General features: G+C 40.7%; 1 protein-coding gene across 1 annotated transcript in view; it reads left to right on the forward strand.

Moving 5' to 3' along the window:
* Positions 1 to 18,106, forward strand: part of THSD7A (thrombospondin type 1 domain containing 7A) — a 740,167-nt gene that overhangs the window by 694,965 nt on the left and 27,096 nt on the right. Inside the window, exons 22-28 of the mRNA XM_073677287.1 lie at positions 174 to 315; positions 6,488 to 6,603; positions 8,573 to 8,690; positions 9,977 to 10,122; positions 11,404 to 11,578; positions 11,916 to 12,089; positions 15,295 to 15,390. Of these exons, the coding sequence (XP_073533388.1) occupies positions 174 to 315; positions 6,488 to 6,603; positions 8,573 to 8,690; positions 9,977 to 10,122; positions 11,404 to 11,578; positions 11,916 to 12,089; positions 15,295 to 15,390 (967 nt within the window). The remainder of the gene's footprint in view (positions 1 to 173; positions 316 to 6,487; positions 6,604 to 8,572; positions 8,691 to 9,976; positions 10,123 to 11,403; positions 11,579 to 11,915; positions 12,090 to 15,294; positions 15,391 to 18,106) is intronic.

Below are 18,106 nucleotides of genomic sequence, written 5' to 3' on the forward strand. Positions count from 1 at the left end.
TCGGCTCGAGCTGCGGATTGTTGTTTGCTTAATTTGCTTCTCTAATGTGTGATGTCTGTTTGCAGACGCAGAAGAAAAGCGCGCGCCGGTAATTGAAAGCCCTCATACGTCTGCCATGTTCACCTTATGTACTATGGTCGATCATAATAGCTTCTTGCTTTACTGTTTTCCAGCCGTGTGATGGAGCTGGATTTCGCGAAAGGTCGGCCATACCCATTCGCCAGGCAGCGGAGGGCAAAGTCTGCCATATTGCCACCGAAAGTGAAGCTTGCATCCTGAATAAGAACTGTTTCCACTATGAATACAACGTAACAGGTGCGGCTGTGATGTCTGCTGTGCGGGTGCAGCGGGTGCAAACGACTGGGGAAATAATGGCTCCTATACATAATACACAGGGGAGGGGTCATACAAATGTGTCCAGGGGTGACGCATCGTATGTGTCTGCCTCTACTGTATCTATATATTATCTATCATCCATCTATCTATTATCTATTATCTATCTATTATCTATCTATTATCTATCTATTATCTATCTATGATCGATCTATTATCTATCTATTATCTATCTATTATCTATCTATCTATTATCTATTATCTATCTATGATCTATCATCTATCTATCTATTATCTATCATCTATCTATTATCTATCATCTATCTATTATCTATCTATTATCTATTATCTATCTATTATCTATCTATGATCTATCTATGATCTATCTATTATCTATCTATCTATCTATAATCTATCTATTATCTATCTATTATCTATCTATCTATTATTTATCTATTATCTATCTATTATCTATTATCTATCATCTATCTATCTATTATCTATCATCTATCTATTATCTATCTATTATCTATCTATTATCTATTATCTATCATCTATCTATCTATTATCTATCATCTATCTATTATCTATCATCTATCTATTATCTATCTATTATCTATCTATCTATTATCTATCTATTAACTATTATCTATCTAACTTCATAATCTCTAATATTCAGAACTAAAATCTCAAATTATGCATTGCCTTTTAGTAATGAAAACTTTCACTGCATTATAGAAAAAATATTCTCACATGATCATTTTCTGTCTCCCATAACAACCAGCAGAATAGTGAGTGCAGCTCTGGAGTATAATACAGGATGTAACTCAGGATCAGTACAGGATCAGTAATGTAATGTATGTACACAGTGACTGCACCAGCAGAATAGTGAGTGCAGCTCTGGAGTATAATACAGGATGTAACTTAGGATCAGTAATGTAATGTATGTACACAGTGACTGCACCAGCAGAATAGTGAGTGCAGCTCTGGAGTATAATACAGGATGTAACTCAGGATCAGTAATGTAATGTATGTACACAGTGACTGCACCAGCAGAATAGTGAGTGCAGCTCTGGAGTAAAATACAGGCTGTAAGTCAGGATCAGTACAGGATCAATAATGTATGTACACAGTGACTGCACCAGCAGAATAGTGAGTGCAGCTCTGGAGTATAATACAGGATGTAACTCAGGATCAGTAATGTAATGTATGTACACAGTGACTGCACCAGGAGAATAGTGAGTGCAGCTCTGGAGTATAATACAGGAGGTAACTCAGGATCAGTACAGGATCAGTAATGTAATGTATGTACACAGTGACTGCACCAGCAGAATAGTGAGTGCAGCTCTGGAGTATAATACAGGATGTAACTCAGGATCAGTACAGGATCAGTAATGTAATATATGTACACAGTGACTGTACCAGCAGAATAGTGAGTGCAGCTCTGGAGTATAATACAGGATGTAACTCAGGATCAGTAATGTAATGTATGTACACAGTGACTGCACCAGCAGAATAGTGAGTGCCGCTCTGGAGTATAATACAGGATGTAACTCAGGATCAGTAATGTAATGTATGTACACAGTGACTGCACCAGCAGAATAGTGAGTGCAGCTCTGGAGTATAATACAGGATGTAACTCAGGATCAGTAATGTAATGTATGTACACAGTGACTGCACCAGTAGAATAGTGAGTGCAGCTCTGGAGTATAATACAGGAGGTAACTCAGGATCAGTACAGGATCAGTAATGTAATGTATGTACACAGTGACTGCACCAGCAGAATAGTGAGTGCAGCTCTGGAGTATAATACAGGATGTAACTTAGGATCAGTAATGTAATGTATGTACACAGTGACTGCACCAGCAGAATAGTGAGTGCAGCTCTGGAGTATAATACAGGATGTAACTCAGGATCAGTAATGTAATGTATGTACACAGTGACTGCACCAGCAGAATAGTGAGTGCAGCTCTGGAGTAAAATACAGGCTGTAAGTCAGGATCAGTACAGGATCAATAATGTATGTACACAGTGACTGCACCAGCAGAATAGTGAGTGCAGCTCTGGAGTATAATACAGGATGTAACTCAGGATCAGTAATGTAATGTATGTACACAGTGACTGCACCAGGAGAATAGTGAGTGCAGCTCTGGAGTATAATACAGGAGGTAACTCAGGATCAGTACAGGATCAGTAATGTAATGTATGTACACAGTGACTGCACCAGCAGAATAGTGAGTGCAGCTCTGGAGTATAATACAGGATGTAACTCAGGATCAGTACAGGATCAGTAATGTAATATATGTACACAGTGACTGTACCAGCAGAATAGTGAGTGCAGCTCTGGAGTATAATACAGGATGTAACTCAGGATCAGTAATGTAATGTATGTACACAGTGACTGCACCAGCAGAATAGTGAGTGCCGCTCTGGAGTATAATACAGGATGTAACTCAGGATCAGTAATGTAATGTATGTACACAGTGACTGCACCAGCAGAATAGTGAGTGCAGCTCTGGAGTATAATACAGGATGTAACTCAGGATCAGTAATGTAATGTATGTACACAGTGACTGCACCAATAGAATAGTGAGTGCAGCTCTGGAGTATAATACAGGATGGAACTCAGGATCAGTACAGGATCAGTAATGTAATGTATGTACACAGTGACTGCACCAGCAGAATAGTGAGTGCAGCTCTGGAGTATAATACAGGATGTAACTTAGGATCAGTAATGTAATGTATGTACACAGTGACTGCACCAGCAGAATAGTGAGTGCAGCTCTGGAGTATAATACAGGATGTAACTCAGGATCAGTAATGTAATGTATGTACACAGTGACTGCACCAGCAGAATAGTGAGTGCAGCTCTGGAGTAAAATACAGGCTGTAAGTCAGGATCAGTACAGGATCAATAATGTATGTACACAGTGACTGCACCAGCAGAATAGTGAGTGCAGCTCTGGAGTATAATACAGGATGTAACTCAGGATCAGTAATGTAATGTATGTACACAGTGACTGCACCAGGAGAATAGTGAGTGCAGCTCTGGAGTATAATACAGGAGGTAACTCAGGATCAGTACAGGATCAGTAATGTAATGTATGTACACAGTGACTGCACCAGCAGAATAGTGAGTGCAGCTCTGGAGTATAATACAGGATGTAACTCAGGATCAGTACAGGATCAGTAATGTAATATATGTACACAGTGACTGTACCAGCAGAATAGTGAGTGCAGCTCTGGAGTATAATACAGGATGTAACTCAGGATCAGTAATGTAATGTATGTACACAGTGACTGCACCAGCAGAATAGTGAGTGCCGCTCTGGAGTATAATACAGGATGTAACTCAGGATCAGTAATGTAATGTATGTACACAGTGACTGCACCAGCAGAATAGTGAGTGCAGCTCTGGAGTATAATACAGGATGTAACTCAGGATCAGTAATGTAATGTATGTACACAGTGACTGCACCAGTAGAATAGTGAGTGCAGCTCTGGAGTATAATACAGGATGGAACTCAGGATCAGTACAGGATCAGTAATGTAATGTATGTACACAGTGACTGCACCAGCAGAATAGTGAGTGCAGCTCTGGAGTAAAATACAGGCTGTAAGTCAGGATCAGTACAGGATCAATAATGTATGTACACAGTGACTGCACCAGCAGAATAGTGAGTGCAGCCCTGGAGTATAATACAGGATGTAACTCAGGATCAGTAATGTAATGTATGTACACAGTGACTGCACCAGGAGAATAGTGAGTGCAGCTCTGGAGTATAATACAGGAGGTAACTCAGGATCAGTACAGGATCAGTAATGTAATGTATGTACACAGTGACTGCACCAGCAGAATAGTGAGTGCAGCTCTGGAGTATAATACAGGATGTAACTCAGGATCAGTACAGGATCAATAATGTAATATATGTACACAGTGACTGTACCAGCAGAATAGTGAGTGCAGCTCTGGAGTATAATACAGGATGTAACTCAGGATCAGTAATGTAATGTATGTACACAGTGACTGCACCAGCAGAATAGTGAGTGCCGCTCTGGAGTATAATACAGGATGTAACTCAGGATCAGTAATGTAATGTATGTACACAGTGACTGCACCAGCAGAATAGTGAGTGCAGCTCTGGAGTATAATACAGGAGGTAACTCAGGATCAGTAATGTAATGTATGTACACAATGACTGCACCAGCAGAATAGTGAGTGCAGCTCTGGAGTATAATACAGGATGTAACTCAGGATCAGTAATGTAATGTATGTACACAGTGACTGCACCAGCAGAATAGTGAGTGCAGCTCTGGAGTATAATACAGGATGTAACTCAGGATCAGTAATGTAATGTATGTACACAGTGACTGCAGCAGCAGAATAGTGAGTGCAGCTCTGGAGTATAATACAGGATGTAACTCAGGATCAGTACAGGATCAGTAATGTATGTACTCAGTGACTGCACCAGTAGAATAGTGAGTGCAGCTCTGGAGTATAATACAGGATGCAGCTCTGTATTTACAAAGTTGCTAAACATTTATGTAGATTGTATCTATATATATAAACAGTAATGTAGGACAAAAAAATGATGACAGTAAAAGTTTCATTACTAGTGATGAGTGAGCAATAAAATGCTCGGGTACTCGTTGCTCGGGTCGAGCACATTGGAATACTTGGGTTCTCGACCCGAGCAACGAGCCCAATGTAAGTCTATGGGAAACTCGAGCATTTTTCTGGCTGTCCCCCCCGGCGGTCTGCAGAAGGTCAAAAATTGCCCAAATCGATGGGAACAGTGCTCAATTAAACGTCAGGCAGGCAGAATATATAGGAGGGTGCATGACAAACATAGCAGGGCACTTGGAACACACTAGTGCCCTCCGATTTTCATGCACCCGTCTCATCAGCGGCATTCATCGGTACCCGACAATTTAGAACAGAAAGAATAGAGCATCACACATAGATTAGATAGATAGAAACATGTCAGTCACATATATAAGAAGTACAGTGACAGTGTTGGTTACTGTACTTGTCATTTAGTGTTAAAATAAAGGATTTATTTAAAAAAAATTGGCGTGGGGCTCCCCGTAATTTTAGTCTCTAGCGGAGGTTAAGCAGACGGCTGGGGCTGATGTTTGAAGCCTGGGAAGGGGGTAATACCCACGGAGCTTCCCAGGCTACTAATATCAGCCCCCAGCTGAATACCTAGCCTTTACTAGCTATTAAAATGGGGGACCCAAAAAAAAAATGACGTGGGGTCCCCCCTATTTTAATAGCTAGAAAAGGCTAGGCAGACAGCTGGGGGCTGATATTAATAGCCCAGGAAGGGTGCCATGAATATTGGCCCCCTCCCAGGCTGATATTAGTAGCCTGGGAAGCTCCGTGGGTATTACCCCCTTCCCAGGCTTCAAACATCTGCCCCAGCCGTCTGCTTAACCTCCGCTAGAGACTAAAATTACGGGGAACCCCACGCCAATTTTTTTTTTGATAAATCCTTTATTTTAACACTAAATGACAAATACAGTAACCAACACTGTCACTGTACTTCATATATATGTGACTGACATGTTTCTATCTAATCTATGTGTGAAGCTCTATTCTTTCTGTTCTAAATCGTCGGGTACCGATGTATGCCGCTGATGAATTGCCGGCCGGCTTTTTTAAAGAGACGGGTGCATGAAAACACTATTATTTTTTTTAATAAATCCTTTATTTTAACACTAAATAACAAGTACAATAACCAACACTGTCACTGTACTTCTTATATATGTGACTGACATGTTTCTATCTATCTAATCTACGTGTGATGCTATATTCTTTCTATTCTAAATTGTCGGGTACCGGTGTATGCCGCTGCTGAATTGCCGGCTTTTCGTGTTTCACTGTGAGCACTGTTCCCATCGATTTGGGCAATCACTGTAATGCCACAACCACCATGGCTGTGACATTACAATGAGTGGCAGACAATCCCTCCATGATTGGTGCTCTAAATAGCGCCAAACATGCAGGGCGGGGACCCGAGCTCCTGCCCGAGCATCTCGAAAGTACTCAGCGAGCTCCGAGCATCTCGAGTACTGAGATGCTCGGGCGAGTACCAAGCAGTGGCGAGCATGCTCGCTCATCACTATTCATTACACTTTGTGTTCTCTGTAGACTGGAGCACATGTCAGCTGAGTGACAAGGCCGTCTGTGGAAATGGAATTAAGACGCGGATGCTGGACTGTGTACGTAGCGATGCCAAATCTGTGGCTTTGAACTTCTGTGAAGAGGTAAGTGGTGTCCGTATAGATTACCACTGAATATGAACTGTGCTTAGATTTCACCTACAGTATAGTAACTTTGTCCCGTGGTAACATGCCGCGCACCTTTTTGCTAAGCTCCTCCCATTGATAAAAATGCCATGCGCTGCATAAAAAAAGGCAAAAAGTCACAATTTTTGGGCAAATGCCATTTGCACCAAATTTTGTGACATATAAGGGATGATACATTTTTAAGGTTCACCTGCATTTTGGAAACATGAAGTTCTTTTTTTTAAGGTACACAGGCTTTTTTCCGTCGAGGTCGCTCCATCATGAAGTGGAGTATAGGACTGAAGCTTAGTTAAAGGGGTTGTCTCAACGTCTTAAAATGGGTAAAATTGCAAAGAGCTTGTAAGAACAAGAAACTTCCCAATATACTTCATATTAAAAATCTTCATTCTCAAGAATTAGGAATTTCTGATTCTATAGTTTAGTGCTCGTTTCCTATTTTACTGGCCACCTGTGCAGTCTGTCAGAGGTGGCTGGTTTCCTAGCAAAGTAACTTGCACTTGTAAGTTTGCTATACAGCTGGGTGGATTTGACGGATCCGGTCAGCTTCAATGCCTTTGCGCTCTCTGATTCTTGCAGCATGGGAGAGCGCACCGTGCAGAACAGTAGTGGACAAGAAGGTAGGGGGGAGCCAGAGGAGCAGTGTGCTCCTGAAGAAGGAAGATTAGAAAACCTCCTTAAGGGACTGAATCTTTCCCCGTTATATATATCTGGGTTGTTCATCCATCCGCGGGCATTTGACTGTTGATTTTGCTGCCTTGAACAGCGCAAAATGAGCAGGAATCGGGCAGCAGTTCAAAGGGTATAGCAAGTGTAACACCAACCAATGGCTTGGAGGCACCTTGTATAAAAGGCACCCTTCCCAGTAGAGAGGTGTCTGAACAACCTTGGTAATTCCTTGTGTAGAGTGTGTGCAACTGTATGTTGCCAGGTCCCCCATCCTAGTATCCCATGTAGGTTAACATGAACCTGAACCCCTGATCCTTGTGTGATCACGGCCTGAACCTGAGACCGCACCTGAAGGTCCCTTGAGTTTACAGCTGCCCCGGCGGTACCCGAATCTGTAACCTTTTCAGTGGTACTTGAACCTGCACCAGTCCTGGTCCTGGTTAGTGTTCTAGAGTCCGTACTGTGGGTGCCTGTTCCAGTATCCGAATCCAGCCCGGTCTGTGATTCTGTGCCAGTATTCGTACTGCCCGAGGATCCAGAACCTGTGTAGTCTAAACGGAGTCCGAACCCTCGCCTACTAGTTACTCTGAGATCGGTCTATGAGGATGACTCCTGGGGTCAGCAGCTGGAGTACCAGGGACTGACTAGGAGTGGTATCTGATGTCTACCTGCAGCTCAAGCCTGACTCCACAATCAGGACCTCTAGTGAAAACCATTTAGTCACTTAACTACGCCCCTCCTAGTTAAGCCCGGCCCTGTGGCACAGCGGGTCCACGAGCCACATGCGCCACCCGCATGTGTGACACTGAGGCAGCTTAATATGGGTTACATCTACATCAATCAGGTACAAAAGTGCTGGAGTTTTAGGCTGACAGTAGGCGCCAATGTTGGTCCCGACAAACCCAACAGACCGATCGGGCAGATCTGCCAACAAAAATGGAAAAGTAAAAAAGTTATTTCTTAAATGATGCCAGGCTGCTAGAAATGTCTGTGTAGGGTGACCAACCCGGTGAAAGCCGGAGCAAGCCTATTGACAGGGTCCCTTTAAATGACGTCTGGTCATAACCGGGGCTGGAATAGATTGGCAGAGTAGACTGGGGTCCTTAGTGCTAATGATGGATAGAGGTCACAGCCATCCGGCCTCCACCAATCTAGCATTTACCATCTATCCAGTGGATTGGGGGAATATATTTGGTGGGAATGCCCCTTTAATTATATACCTAGTATGAAATTGCAGACTGAAATATCCGCTTTCTCGTAGCTCGGTTTGGAGAAAACCTGGCATATGAACACAACCTGCGTCGTCGAATGTCCCGTTAATTGTCAACTCTCAGACTGGTCTCCATGGTCTAAGTGCTCAACAGATTGTGGCCTCGCAGGTTTGTATCAAACATCAAGTGAGTTAAAATGGTAAAATCGTATTTCTGGACCAACAAGTGGATGACAATGACATCTAGAAAAGATTATATAGAAATACAGATGTAGCAGAGCTGGGAATGTCATGTGCAGCAACATAGTGTTATACGGATGTGTCCATTCCTACCTTTCCTCTTGTCATCAAATATCCTATGATAAGTGGCACTAGATGACCAACAAATATGTGATTTTTTGATACTCTGTCGAGAGATGTTTTTGCTATATTTATCTATATGGTGCCTCCCAGTGGTTGTGATGTGCACTGTAACCGTAGTTTTTTTTAAGCACATTGTAATAATGAATCTAGTTTATATCTTGATTAATTGGAATCAATAACCAAATCCTTAAAGATAAGGATGGACAATAACAATGTTTTCAATAGTTTTACATAGGACTTCTAGGATCTGTTATAAAACGTTTACTGTTGTCCGACAGGTAATTGTCTGACAAATATGTAAAGTCCTCTACACTCCTCCTAAATGGGGGTTGGGAACCCATTATCCGTCGGGCTCCTAACTGCATGTATGATATATCAGCCTAACGATACATTCAGATACATCCAAATGAAATATCCTAAAAAGAAATATGGTCTGAGACATGATAACACATAAGTGAAATTAATAGCAAAGTAACAAATGTATACAATTGTAAAAAAAGATCCATTATATAGATATATACTGTATTTATATAACTGTACTGGAAAACCAGGTGTTAGCGGGTACTATCGTAAAGGTGCCATGCTGCCTGATGCCCACATAACTGGTGAGGGTTATGTGTGTAAGTGATGAGTCAGATTAACCCTTTACAAGCAGCTATGTCCTCTAATAAATTAACCCTCTAGTAGATTTACAAGCAGCAATGTCCTCCTGTAGTAGTTTAATCCTTTATAAGCAGCTATGGTCTCCTCTAGTAGATGAAGGAGATAGAACATTTAGTAAATTTATAAGACAGCTATATTCTCCTATAGTAGATAAACCCTTTACAAGCAGACGGGTCCTCCTGTAGTACATTAACTATTTAGAAGCACCTTCTTTATCTGGGTAGTATTATATGCAGTGACATCCTTTTATTTAGCTAATAAATATTAGTATTCTAATTTTAGTAAAGTTCAGGCTCCAGGCTAGAGGTGAGGAACATCTACCATCACATTTTGTGTTTTTCTCAGAAGTGATTGGTCCTCTTTTAAGTTAAATGAAAACAGGGATCCAAAAATTCTAATATTTCTATAATTGGTTTTCTTACATTACAGGCAAGATGACCCGGAGGAGGACAGTGATCCAACCTTCCCAAGGAGATGGGAGACCTTGTCCTTCCCAGATGGAGCAATCTAAGCCGTGCCCAGTGAAGCCGTGTTACAGATGGCAGTACGGGCGCTGGTCCCAGTGCGCGGTGGAGGTAATCTCAATCCTTGTCCCCAATTTTTAGAATTGCATACCTTCCTGTTATGTCTCTATGGGCCATAATGGAGTAAGAAGTCGATAGGTGTTAGTGTTGTCTGCTGTTGGCCAGAATATTCATTTTTTATATAACCCTAACCATAGGATATGACCTCTAGCAGTCCCTACCACAAGAACCGTGGGCAACCTTTTGTTAGATGCCATAGCGGCCCTCATTTAACTCTTTGAGCCCCTTTGCACACATGACTATAGGGTTGGCACTAAAGTCTGCGACCAATCGTGAATTAAATGCTATGACCATAGTATAAGAACGCAGCTTTTTAAACTTACATTCTAACACAACTTTTTAAGTTTTCCTTCCATATTAAATGACGAGGGCTTTGTTTTTGCGTTTTTTAATGTCACCACTTTGTGGTATAGAAAAAAAATGTCAAACTTTTTTTTTGGTAGTCGAAATTTTAAATTGCACACGTCTTCTTTTAGACGCTAGTGACACCGCTGAGTTTTCCCAGCCGAAGCCACTTCTGGTAAACGCCAGCGGTCATTTTCCTTAAGCGGCTTTACCGGCGTCCTTGCCGTCTTTCTTGCAGCAGCTTCAGCGTCTTCATCTTTTACTCCATTCTTTCAAGTATAGCAGGAACGGCTTCCGAACCCTAAAGTGATATCAGACTGATCATGTACACAGTGACGTCATCATTGCTGTACATTATGGTCATTAGGGTTCCGGGCGGAATTATTATTATTATTACCATTTTTTTTTTCGGATCAGTACAATCATGGCGATACCAATGTTGCACGGTCTTTTTTTTTTATCTCTCACTACTTTTCCCCAATAAAACAGTTTTGTTTTGTTTTTTATTTCTTGTTTACCTTTCTGTTTCTATAACTTTTGTAATGTTTTCTCAATGGAGCTATTCGTTTGTTTGTTTGTTTTTGCAGAGCAAAAAAAGTTTTTTTATTGCTATTATTTTGGAAAACATTAGATTTTTTCTTTTAATGAACTTTAGTTTTTTAATTTATTTAATTTTGTTCAACTTTTTTTTTTTTTTTTTTATAAAACACTCACACGATGCTGGTGCCCAGTGGGCTTAAAGGGCCAGCAGCAATCTGAGTATTCAAGTTGCATGTATGTCCAGGGCAGGTTGCAGTGCACCTGACGTCCATTATGTCACCCCAAGAGCTTACACACATCTAGGGTCACCTTGCTCTGGACACAATGAACATACTACATGTAATTCTTTCCCATTTCCATGAAACTCCCCATTTCCCCCCCCCCCAGGACGCTCAGTGCGGTGAGGGCACCAGATTCAGGAACATTTCCTGCGTAGTTCATGATGCATCTCGGGAAGACGCTGGAAAAATGGTGGATGAAGAATTCTGCGGAGAAATCGAACTGGTTGTGGATGGAGACAAGAACATTGTACTGGAGGAGTCGTGCACCGTGCCATGTCCAGGTATTGGCCCCATATTGGTGAATGGCAGCTTCATCTTCCTTTTGCTTTATCTTTGCGATGATGTAACATAAATGTCGGTCATCAAACACCATTTTGCTTTTTATGCAAAAATTGGAAACTTGCTAATGCATGCTAATTGCAAAAATGTTTTTTGAACCCCAAATACATGTTTTCCCAAAGGTGGACTACTTCTTCAAGTTCTTCTCTCCCCTATCCATGAAATTTTAGAGCCCCAATGCCGAATGTATAGAGCAGTCTTGTACCCCTCAGTCATGGCCGCTGTGCAAACCTGGTAACTACTTTTTCATCAACCCCGTTATGCTTCTTTTCTTCATAGGTGATTGCTACCTAAATGAATGGTCTGAATGGAGTTTTTGCCAACTTACTTGTGTTAATAGACAAGATCTTGGTTTCGGAGGGGTTAAAGTGCGATCAAGAGCTGTAATAATCCAAGAGCTTGAAAACCAACACCTGTGCCCAGAACAAGCCTACGAGTCCAAGTCATGTCATGGTAAGTGACAACGTCAGAAAAGAAATCCCCAACATAGTCAAAAATGTAAATGATACAATCCTGCAGCCACCACTAGGGGGAGCTCACCACATACTGTGATATTATACTATAGAGGCAGACCAGACAGCTGCAATGGACCTCATGGAGAAAGGGGGCTTTTATCTAAAGATGTAGAGTGGCTATGAGAGATTTAGCCCAGCTCTATCTCACCATGGGAATTGCAATCTTAGCAAAAATAAAAACAGAAGAATCAGTGAGTGTCATGCTGCCCCTTACACCTAGAGAGATTGTTTTTCATGCTTTATACATTATGTTTGGGGATATGAACCAGCTGTAAAATGAGCCCCCATGAGGGTTAGCAATGGGGTTTCTCTATTCCATATAAAACTCAATGTATAAACCTGTGAGCAGTGAGCTCCCCCTAGTGGTGGCTGCGTATAGTCAGATTTATATTCATCTCTAGCATAGGACACAGGGGTTCAGAAAAATGAAACCTTTGCCTCTGTGCAATGCATTAAAAAAGAAGGAATGGGTACATATTAAAGGGAATTTTTCATCTGAAAATTACCTATTGTTTTAATCAGGTTCTTGTGTTACATGTATTTTTTTTTTTTTTTTTAAACTTTTTGCAAGTTTTTTTTCTTATGTCCTGTACTTAAAAAACTAAATTTGTAAAGTTGCAGTTTTCACACTGGCCACCAAAGCTATTTTAGACTTGCACTTCCTAGAAGAGTTTTCAGCAGGCTCATTATCGTCAGAGGCAGGATTACAATAACAGGTAACACCTCTATACACAGCTGATAACACAGGATCCATCACTATCAATAGGTGATGTCACAGCTCCCCTGCTCCTCCTTCCTTCACCTTCTCCTTTGCAAATGCTCTTTAAATACTTTCATATAAATGATAGGATTGGGATCCGTTCATTGCTGCTAATGTACGTGTGAACTCTCTGAAACAACAGGAAGTTAGAGTCTAAAAAAAAGCCCCAGTGGCTGGTGTGAGTACTACAAGATTTATATTTATATTTTTAATACAAATTATGAGATGTTAAAAAAAAGTACAAAAAAAGTTATATAATAACTTTATTACAAAAACTCTGATTTAAATGATAAGTTATATTCTGATGATACCTTCCCTCTAATTCTGCGCTCTTCTTAGAGTCCAGAGCAATAGGCTAAATATCCATAATAATTTATCACATGCAAAACTAATATATAATGTTACCCCGAGAACTGCTACACATAAGGGCGGAAGATGACACAAATATCTTCTCTGATGATTTAAATTTCTGCTCTACACTAAATATAATAAAAAGTATTAATTCTGCATAGAGTGCCCCTTTAAAAAAAACAAACATGTTATATAATATAATTATTTTATATATTCCTTTAATAATTTATATATATTTATACATTTATATATTTATTTAAATATGTATTTATTTATATATAGTTATAAATTTATATATAATTATTTTATATATTCCTTTAATAATTTATATTAAATCCAAGCGACACTACTCTGTCCTCCTCCTCCTGGACCTGTCACCTGCCTTTGACACAGTGGACCATTCCCTCTTACTATAGACTCTCATCTCTCGGCATCACAGACTTGGCCCTATCCTGGATCTCCTCATACTTAACAGACAGGACATTCAGTGTCTCCCACTCACACACCACCTCCTCATCTCACCCCCTATCTGTCGGTGTTCCCCAAGGTTCAGTCCTAGGACCCCTGCTCTTCTCCATCTACACCTCCGGCCTGGGACAGCTCATAGTCTCACGGCTTTCAGTATCACCTCTATGCTGATGACACACAGATCTACCTCTCTAGACCCGATATCTCCTCCCTACTAACCAAAATCCCACAATGTCTGTCCACTATCTCATCTTTCTTCTCTGCTAGATTTCTAAAACTTAACATGGACAAAACAGAATTCATCATCTTTCCTCCATCTCATTCAATCCCCCCATCTGACCTATCTATCAACGTCAATAGCTGTTCACTCTCCCCAGTCCCACAAGCTCGCTGCCTTGGGGTAACCCTGGACTCTGATCTCTCCTTCACACCTCATACCCAAGCCCTTTCCACTTCCTGCCGACTCCAACTCAGAAATATCTCCCGGATCCGCACATTCCTCAACCATGAATCTGCAAAAACACTAGTGCACGCCCTCATCATCTCCCACCTCGACTACTGCAACCTCCTGCTCTGTGGCCTCCCCTCTAGCATTCTCACACCCCTCCAATCTATCCTAAACTCTGCTGCTCAACTAATCCACCTGTCCCCCCGCTATTCCCCGGCCTCTCCTCTCTGTCAATCTCTTCACTGGCTCCCCATTGCTCAGAGACTCCAGTTCAAAACCCTAACCATGGCATACAAAGCCATCCACAACCTGTCTCCTCCATACATCTGTGACCTAGTCTCCTGTTACATACCTGCACGCAACCTCCGATCCTCACAAGATCTCCTTCTCTACTCCCCTCTTATCTCCTCCTCCCACAATCGTATACAAGATTTCTCCCGTGCATCCCCCCTACTCTGGAACTCTCTACGCCTACAGACTCTCGCCTACCGTGGAAACCTTCACAAGGAGCCTGAACACCCACCTCTTCTGACAAGCCTACAACCTGCAGTAACCACTGATCCACCATATCGCTGCCCGACCAGCTCTACCCTCACCTACTGTATCCTCACCCATCCCTTGTAGACAGTGAGCCCTCGCGGGCAGGGTCCTCGCTCCTCCTGTACCAGTTTTGTTAAGATTATTGTAATTGTTTGCTATGTATATCCCTTTTTCACATGTAAAGCGCCATGGAATAAATGGTGCTATAATAATAAATAATAATAATATATCTATAAATTGATATATTTATTTAAATATTTATTTATATATTTATCTATAATTATTTTATATATTCCTTTAATAATTTATATATATTTATAAATGTATATATTTATATATTTATTTAAATCTTTATTTATTTATATATATTTATATATTTATATATAATTATTTTATATATTCCTTTACTAATTTATATTAATCATTAATCAATTATATTTTAAATTTAAATATGCAATATATATCTATATATAGATATATATAGATAAATAGATAGATATAGATATTTATACATATATATACACTATACAATATATATATAATTATTAAATCTCTTTTGTTGTACACCTTCTGCAGGTGGACAGTGTTTTGACTACAATTGGTTATCAAGTTCTTGGAAAGGATCTTCCCGGACAGTTTGGTGTCAGCGATCGGATGGCTTTAATGTCACAGGTTATTATCATATTTCACATTTGATTACTTTGTCAATGCTTTATATTAAACTAATATTTATGCACATTATTGACTTTCCAATAATTTTTTTTTTTTATAGTCGTGGTTCAAGTCCACCAAAATATGCAGTTTTGCTACAGACGTATAAGCGGTTAAAGTAAATGTAGAACCCGTCCTTTCTAAATATTAAGAAAATCCAGAAAAAATATAGGATTTTCATCCGTGCGCCATCAGTGTGCCATTTGTGTGTCTGTTTTTTACATCTACAGAACATCCATATAACATCCGTTATCATTGACATTTAAAAAAATTAACAAAACCAAATACAATGTTCAATGTTAATAATTGCAATGTAACTGTAAAAATCTGATGCAATATGGATGATCCATTTTATTTGCGCATCCATATACTTGTACGGGCGATATGGAAAAGACTCATACTGTAACCAGGTGTCCATGAAAAAAAAATACTCTTACCTGAACAACTTTATTGAAGAACATTGGTCTGTGTGCGGTCCGTCTGCTATCAGATCTTATCACAAACCACACATGTATGTATAGGACACTCGTCTAGAGGCTATGCACCTTTGTAATTTTTTATTTGTGTTCATTGCATGTAAAATATGATCTAAAACATTTTTGCAAACTGTTTTTTCTAATTACATTTCTTTAACAGTTTTTATTTCTGAGCCTTCATGATTGAAATACACTGCAAGCTGCTTAATTCTTTTCAGGCTCCATCCCGATAGCCAGCTCCCTAATGGTTCAGTTTCCAGTCTTTATCTCTCTTCTGAACTCAAATGTAAGCTGAAATCTGATTTTATTTGAGTTGATTTTATTTTTATATGATTTACAATTAAAAGAAAAAACAACAGACCTGAAGATTGACCAATCAAAGAACTAGATGTCGGGATTGACACTAAATAGAATCGAGCAGCTTGCAGTCTTCTGTAACGCATAAATTCTGAAGATGAAGGTTGAGAAAAAAATGTCATGAATTGAGGCTACACTGGTGTGAAACCCTTAAATGGATTGTCCGGTGAAAACAAGTTATCATCACCTATCCGCAGGATGCGTAATAACTAGTGATGAGCAAGCACTAAAATGCTCGGGTGCTCGTTGCTCGGGTCGAGCACATTGGAATAATCGGGTGCACGACCCGAGCAACGAGCCCAATGTAAGTCTATGGGAAACTCGAGCATTTTTCAGGCGGCTGCCCCCGGCAGTCTGCAAAGGGCCTAAAAATTGCCTAAATCGATGGGAACAGTGCTCAAATGACATGGGGACAGCATGGGGAAGACCCCTGGAAGCATTTCTGACTCCCAGGTCACTGCTGTCAACAACATGGTTAGAGTATTACGCCACTTTTATGGACTCACAATAAAGCATACAAAAACGAAACCAAAATGGATATTCCTGGGAAATATGTTATGGAACATCCTTTCCAGGGTAATGACTTGTATATAAAGCAAAATAAATATACAAAAACAAAAATGCTCCTCCACACCTTGGGCTTTGTTCACACATAGCGTTTTTGATGCGTTTTTGCACTTTTGTATTGCTTTCAATCGTGAAAAATGCATTCACCGGGAAATGTCATTTTAACATTTTACAACCTTTTCTGGCCATGTGGTGTGTGACACATCATCAGACACATCGTGTTTCATTTATGAAGGAGGGACTCTGAAAGTCACAAAGCCTATTTTTATAGGGCCATCTGGCGGCCTATACTATTCTTAAAGGACCAGCAGTCGGCCCTCACTATTCTTAGAGAGCCATCAGCCGGCTATGTTTTATTGTTCCCATTACTAAAGAGTGGGTCTCCTATACTGCTATTGCTTATGCAGTGAGTGCCAGGGCTGCCCAAAATTTGGATGCACCTCAATACCCCTTTGAAGAGACTTAGAGGAGGGCCTCCTGAAAACAATATTCCCATTATTAGGAAGTGGGTTCCCCATAGTATTGGCCTATGCAGTGAATGCAAGGGTTGCCAAAAATTTGGAGGCACTTCAGTTCCCCTTGGAAGAGACATGGAGGTCAGAGGGCCTCCTCAAAACAATGTTCCCATTATTAGGAAGTGGGTCTCCCATAGTGTTGACCTATGCAGTGAATGCAAGGGTTGCCAAAAATTTGGAGGCACTTCAATGCCCCTTGGAAGAGACGTGGAGGTCAGAGGGCCTCCTCAAAACAATGTTCCCATTATTAAGAAGTGTGTCTCCCATAGTGCTGGCCTATGCAGTGAATGCAAGGGTTGCCAAAAATTTGGAGGCACTTCAATGCCCCTTGGAAGAGACGTGGAGGTCAGAGGGTCTCCTCAAAACAATGTTCCCATTATTAGTAAGTGGGTCTCCCATAGTGTTGACCTATGCAGTGAATGCAAGGGTTGCTAAAAATTTGGAGGTACTTCAATGCCCCTTGGAAAAGACATGGAGGTCAGAGGGCCTCCTCAAAACAATGTTCCCATTATTAGGAAGTGGGTCTCCCATAGTGCTGGCCTATGCAGTGAATGCAAGGATTGCCAAAAATTTGGAGGCACTCCAATGCCCCTTGGAAAAGACGTGGAGGAAGGCCTCATAAAAAAATGTTCCCATTAGAAAGGAGCGGGCCTCCTATACTTGTAATGCCCATGCACTAAGTGTATGGGCTGACAAACATTTACCCCTGGGGGGTATACATGAACATACTGTATAAAATTTTTTTTTTACGGGCATCATAAA

Source organism: Phyllobates terribilis, unplaced genomic scaffold (assembly GCF_046119375.1).
Source record: "Phyllobates terribilis strain yellow unplaced genomic scaffold, ASM4611937v1 Scaffold_4__5_contigs__length_816908805, whole genome shotgun sequence".
In the NCBI taxonomy this organism is placed as follows: domain Eukaryota; kingdom Metazoa; phylum Chordata; class Amphibia; order Anura; family Dendrobatidae; genus Phyllobates; species Phyllobates terribilis.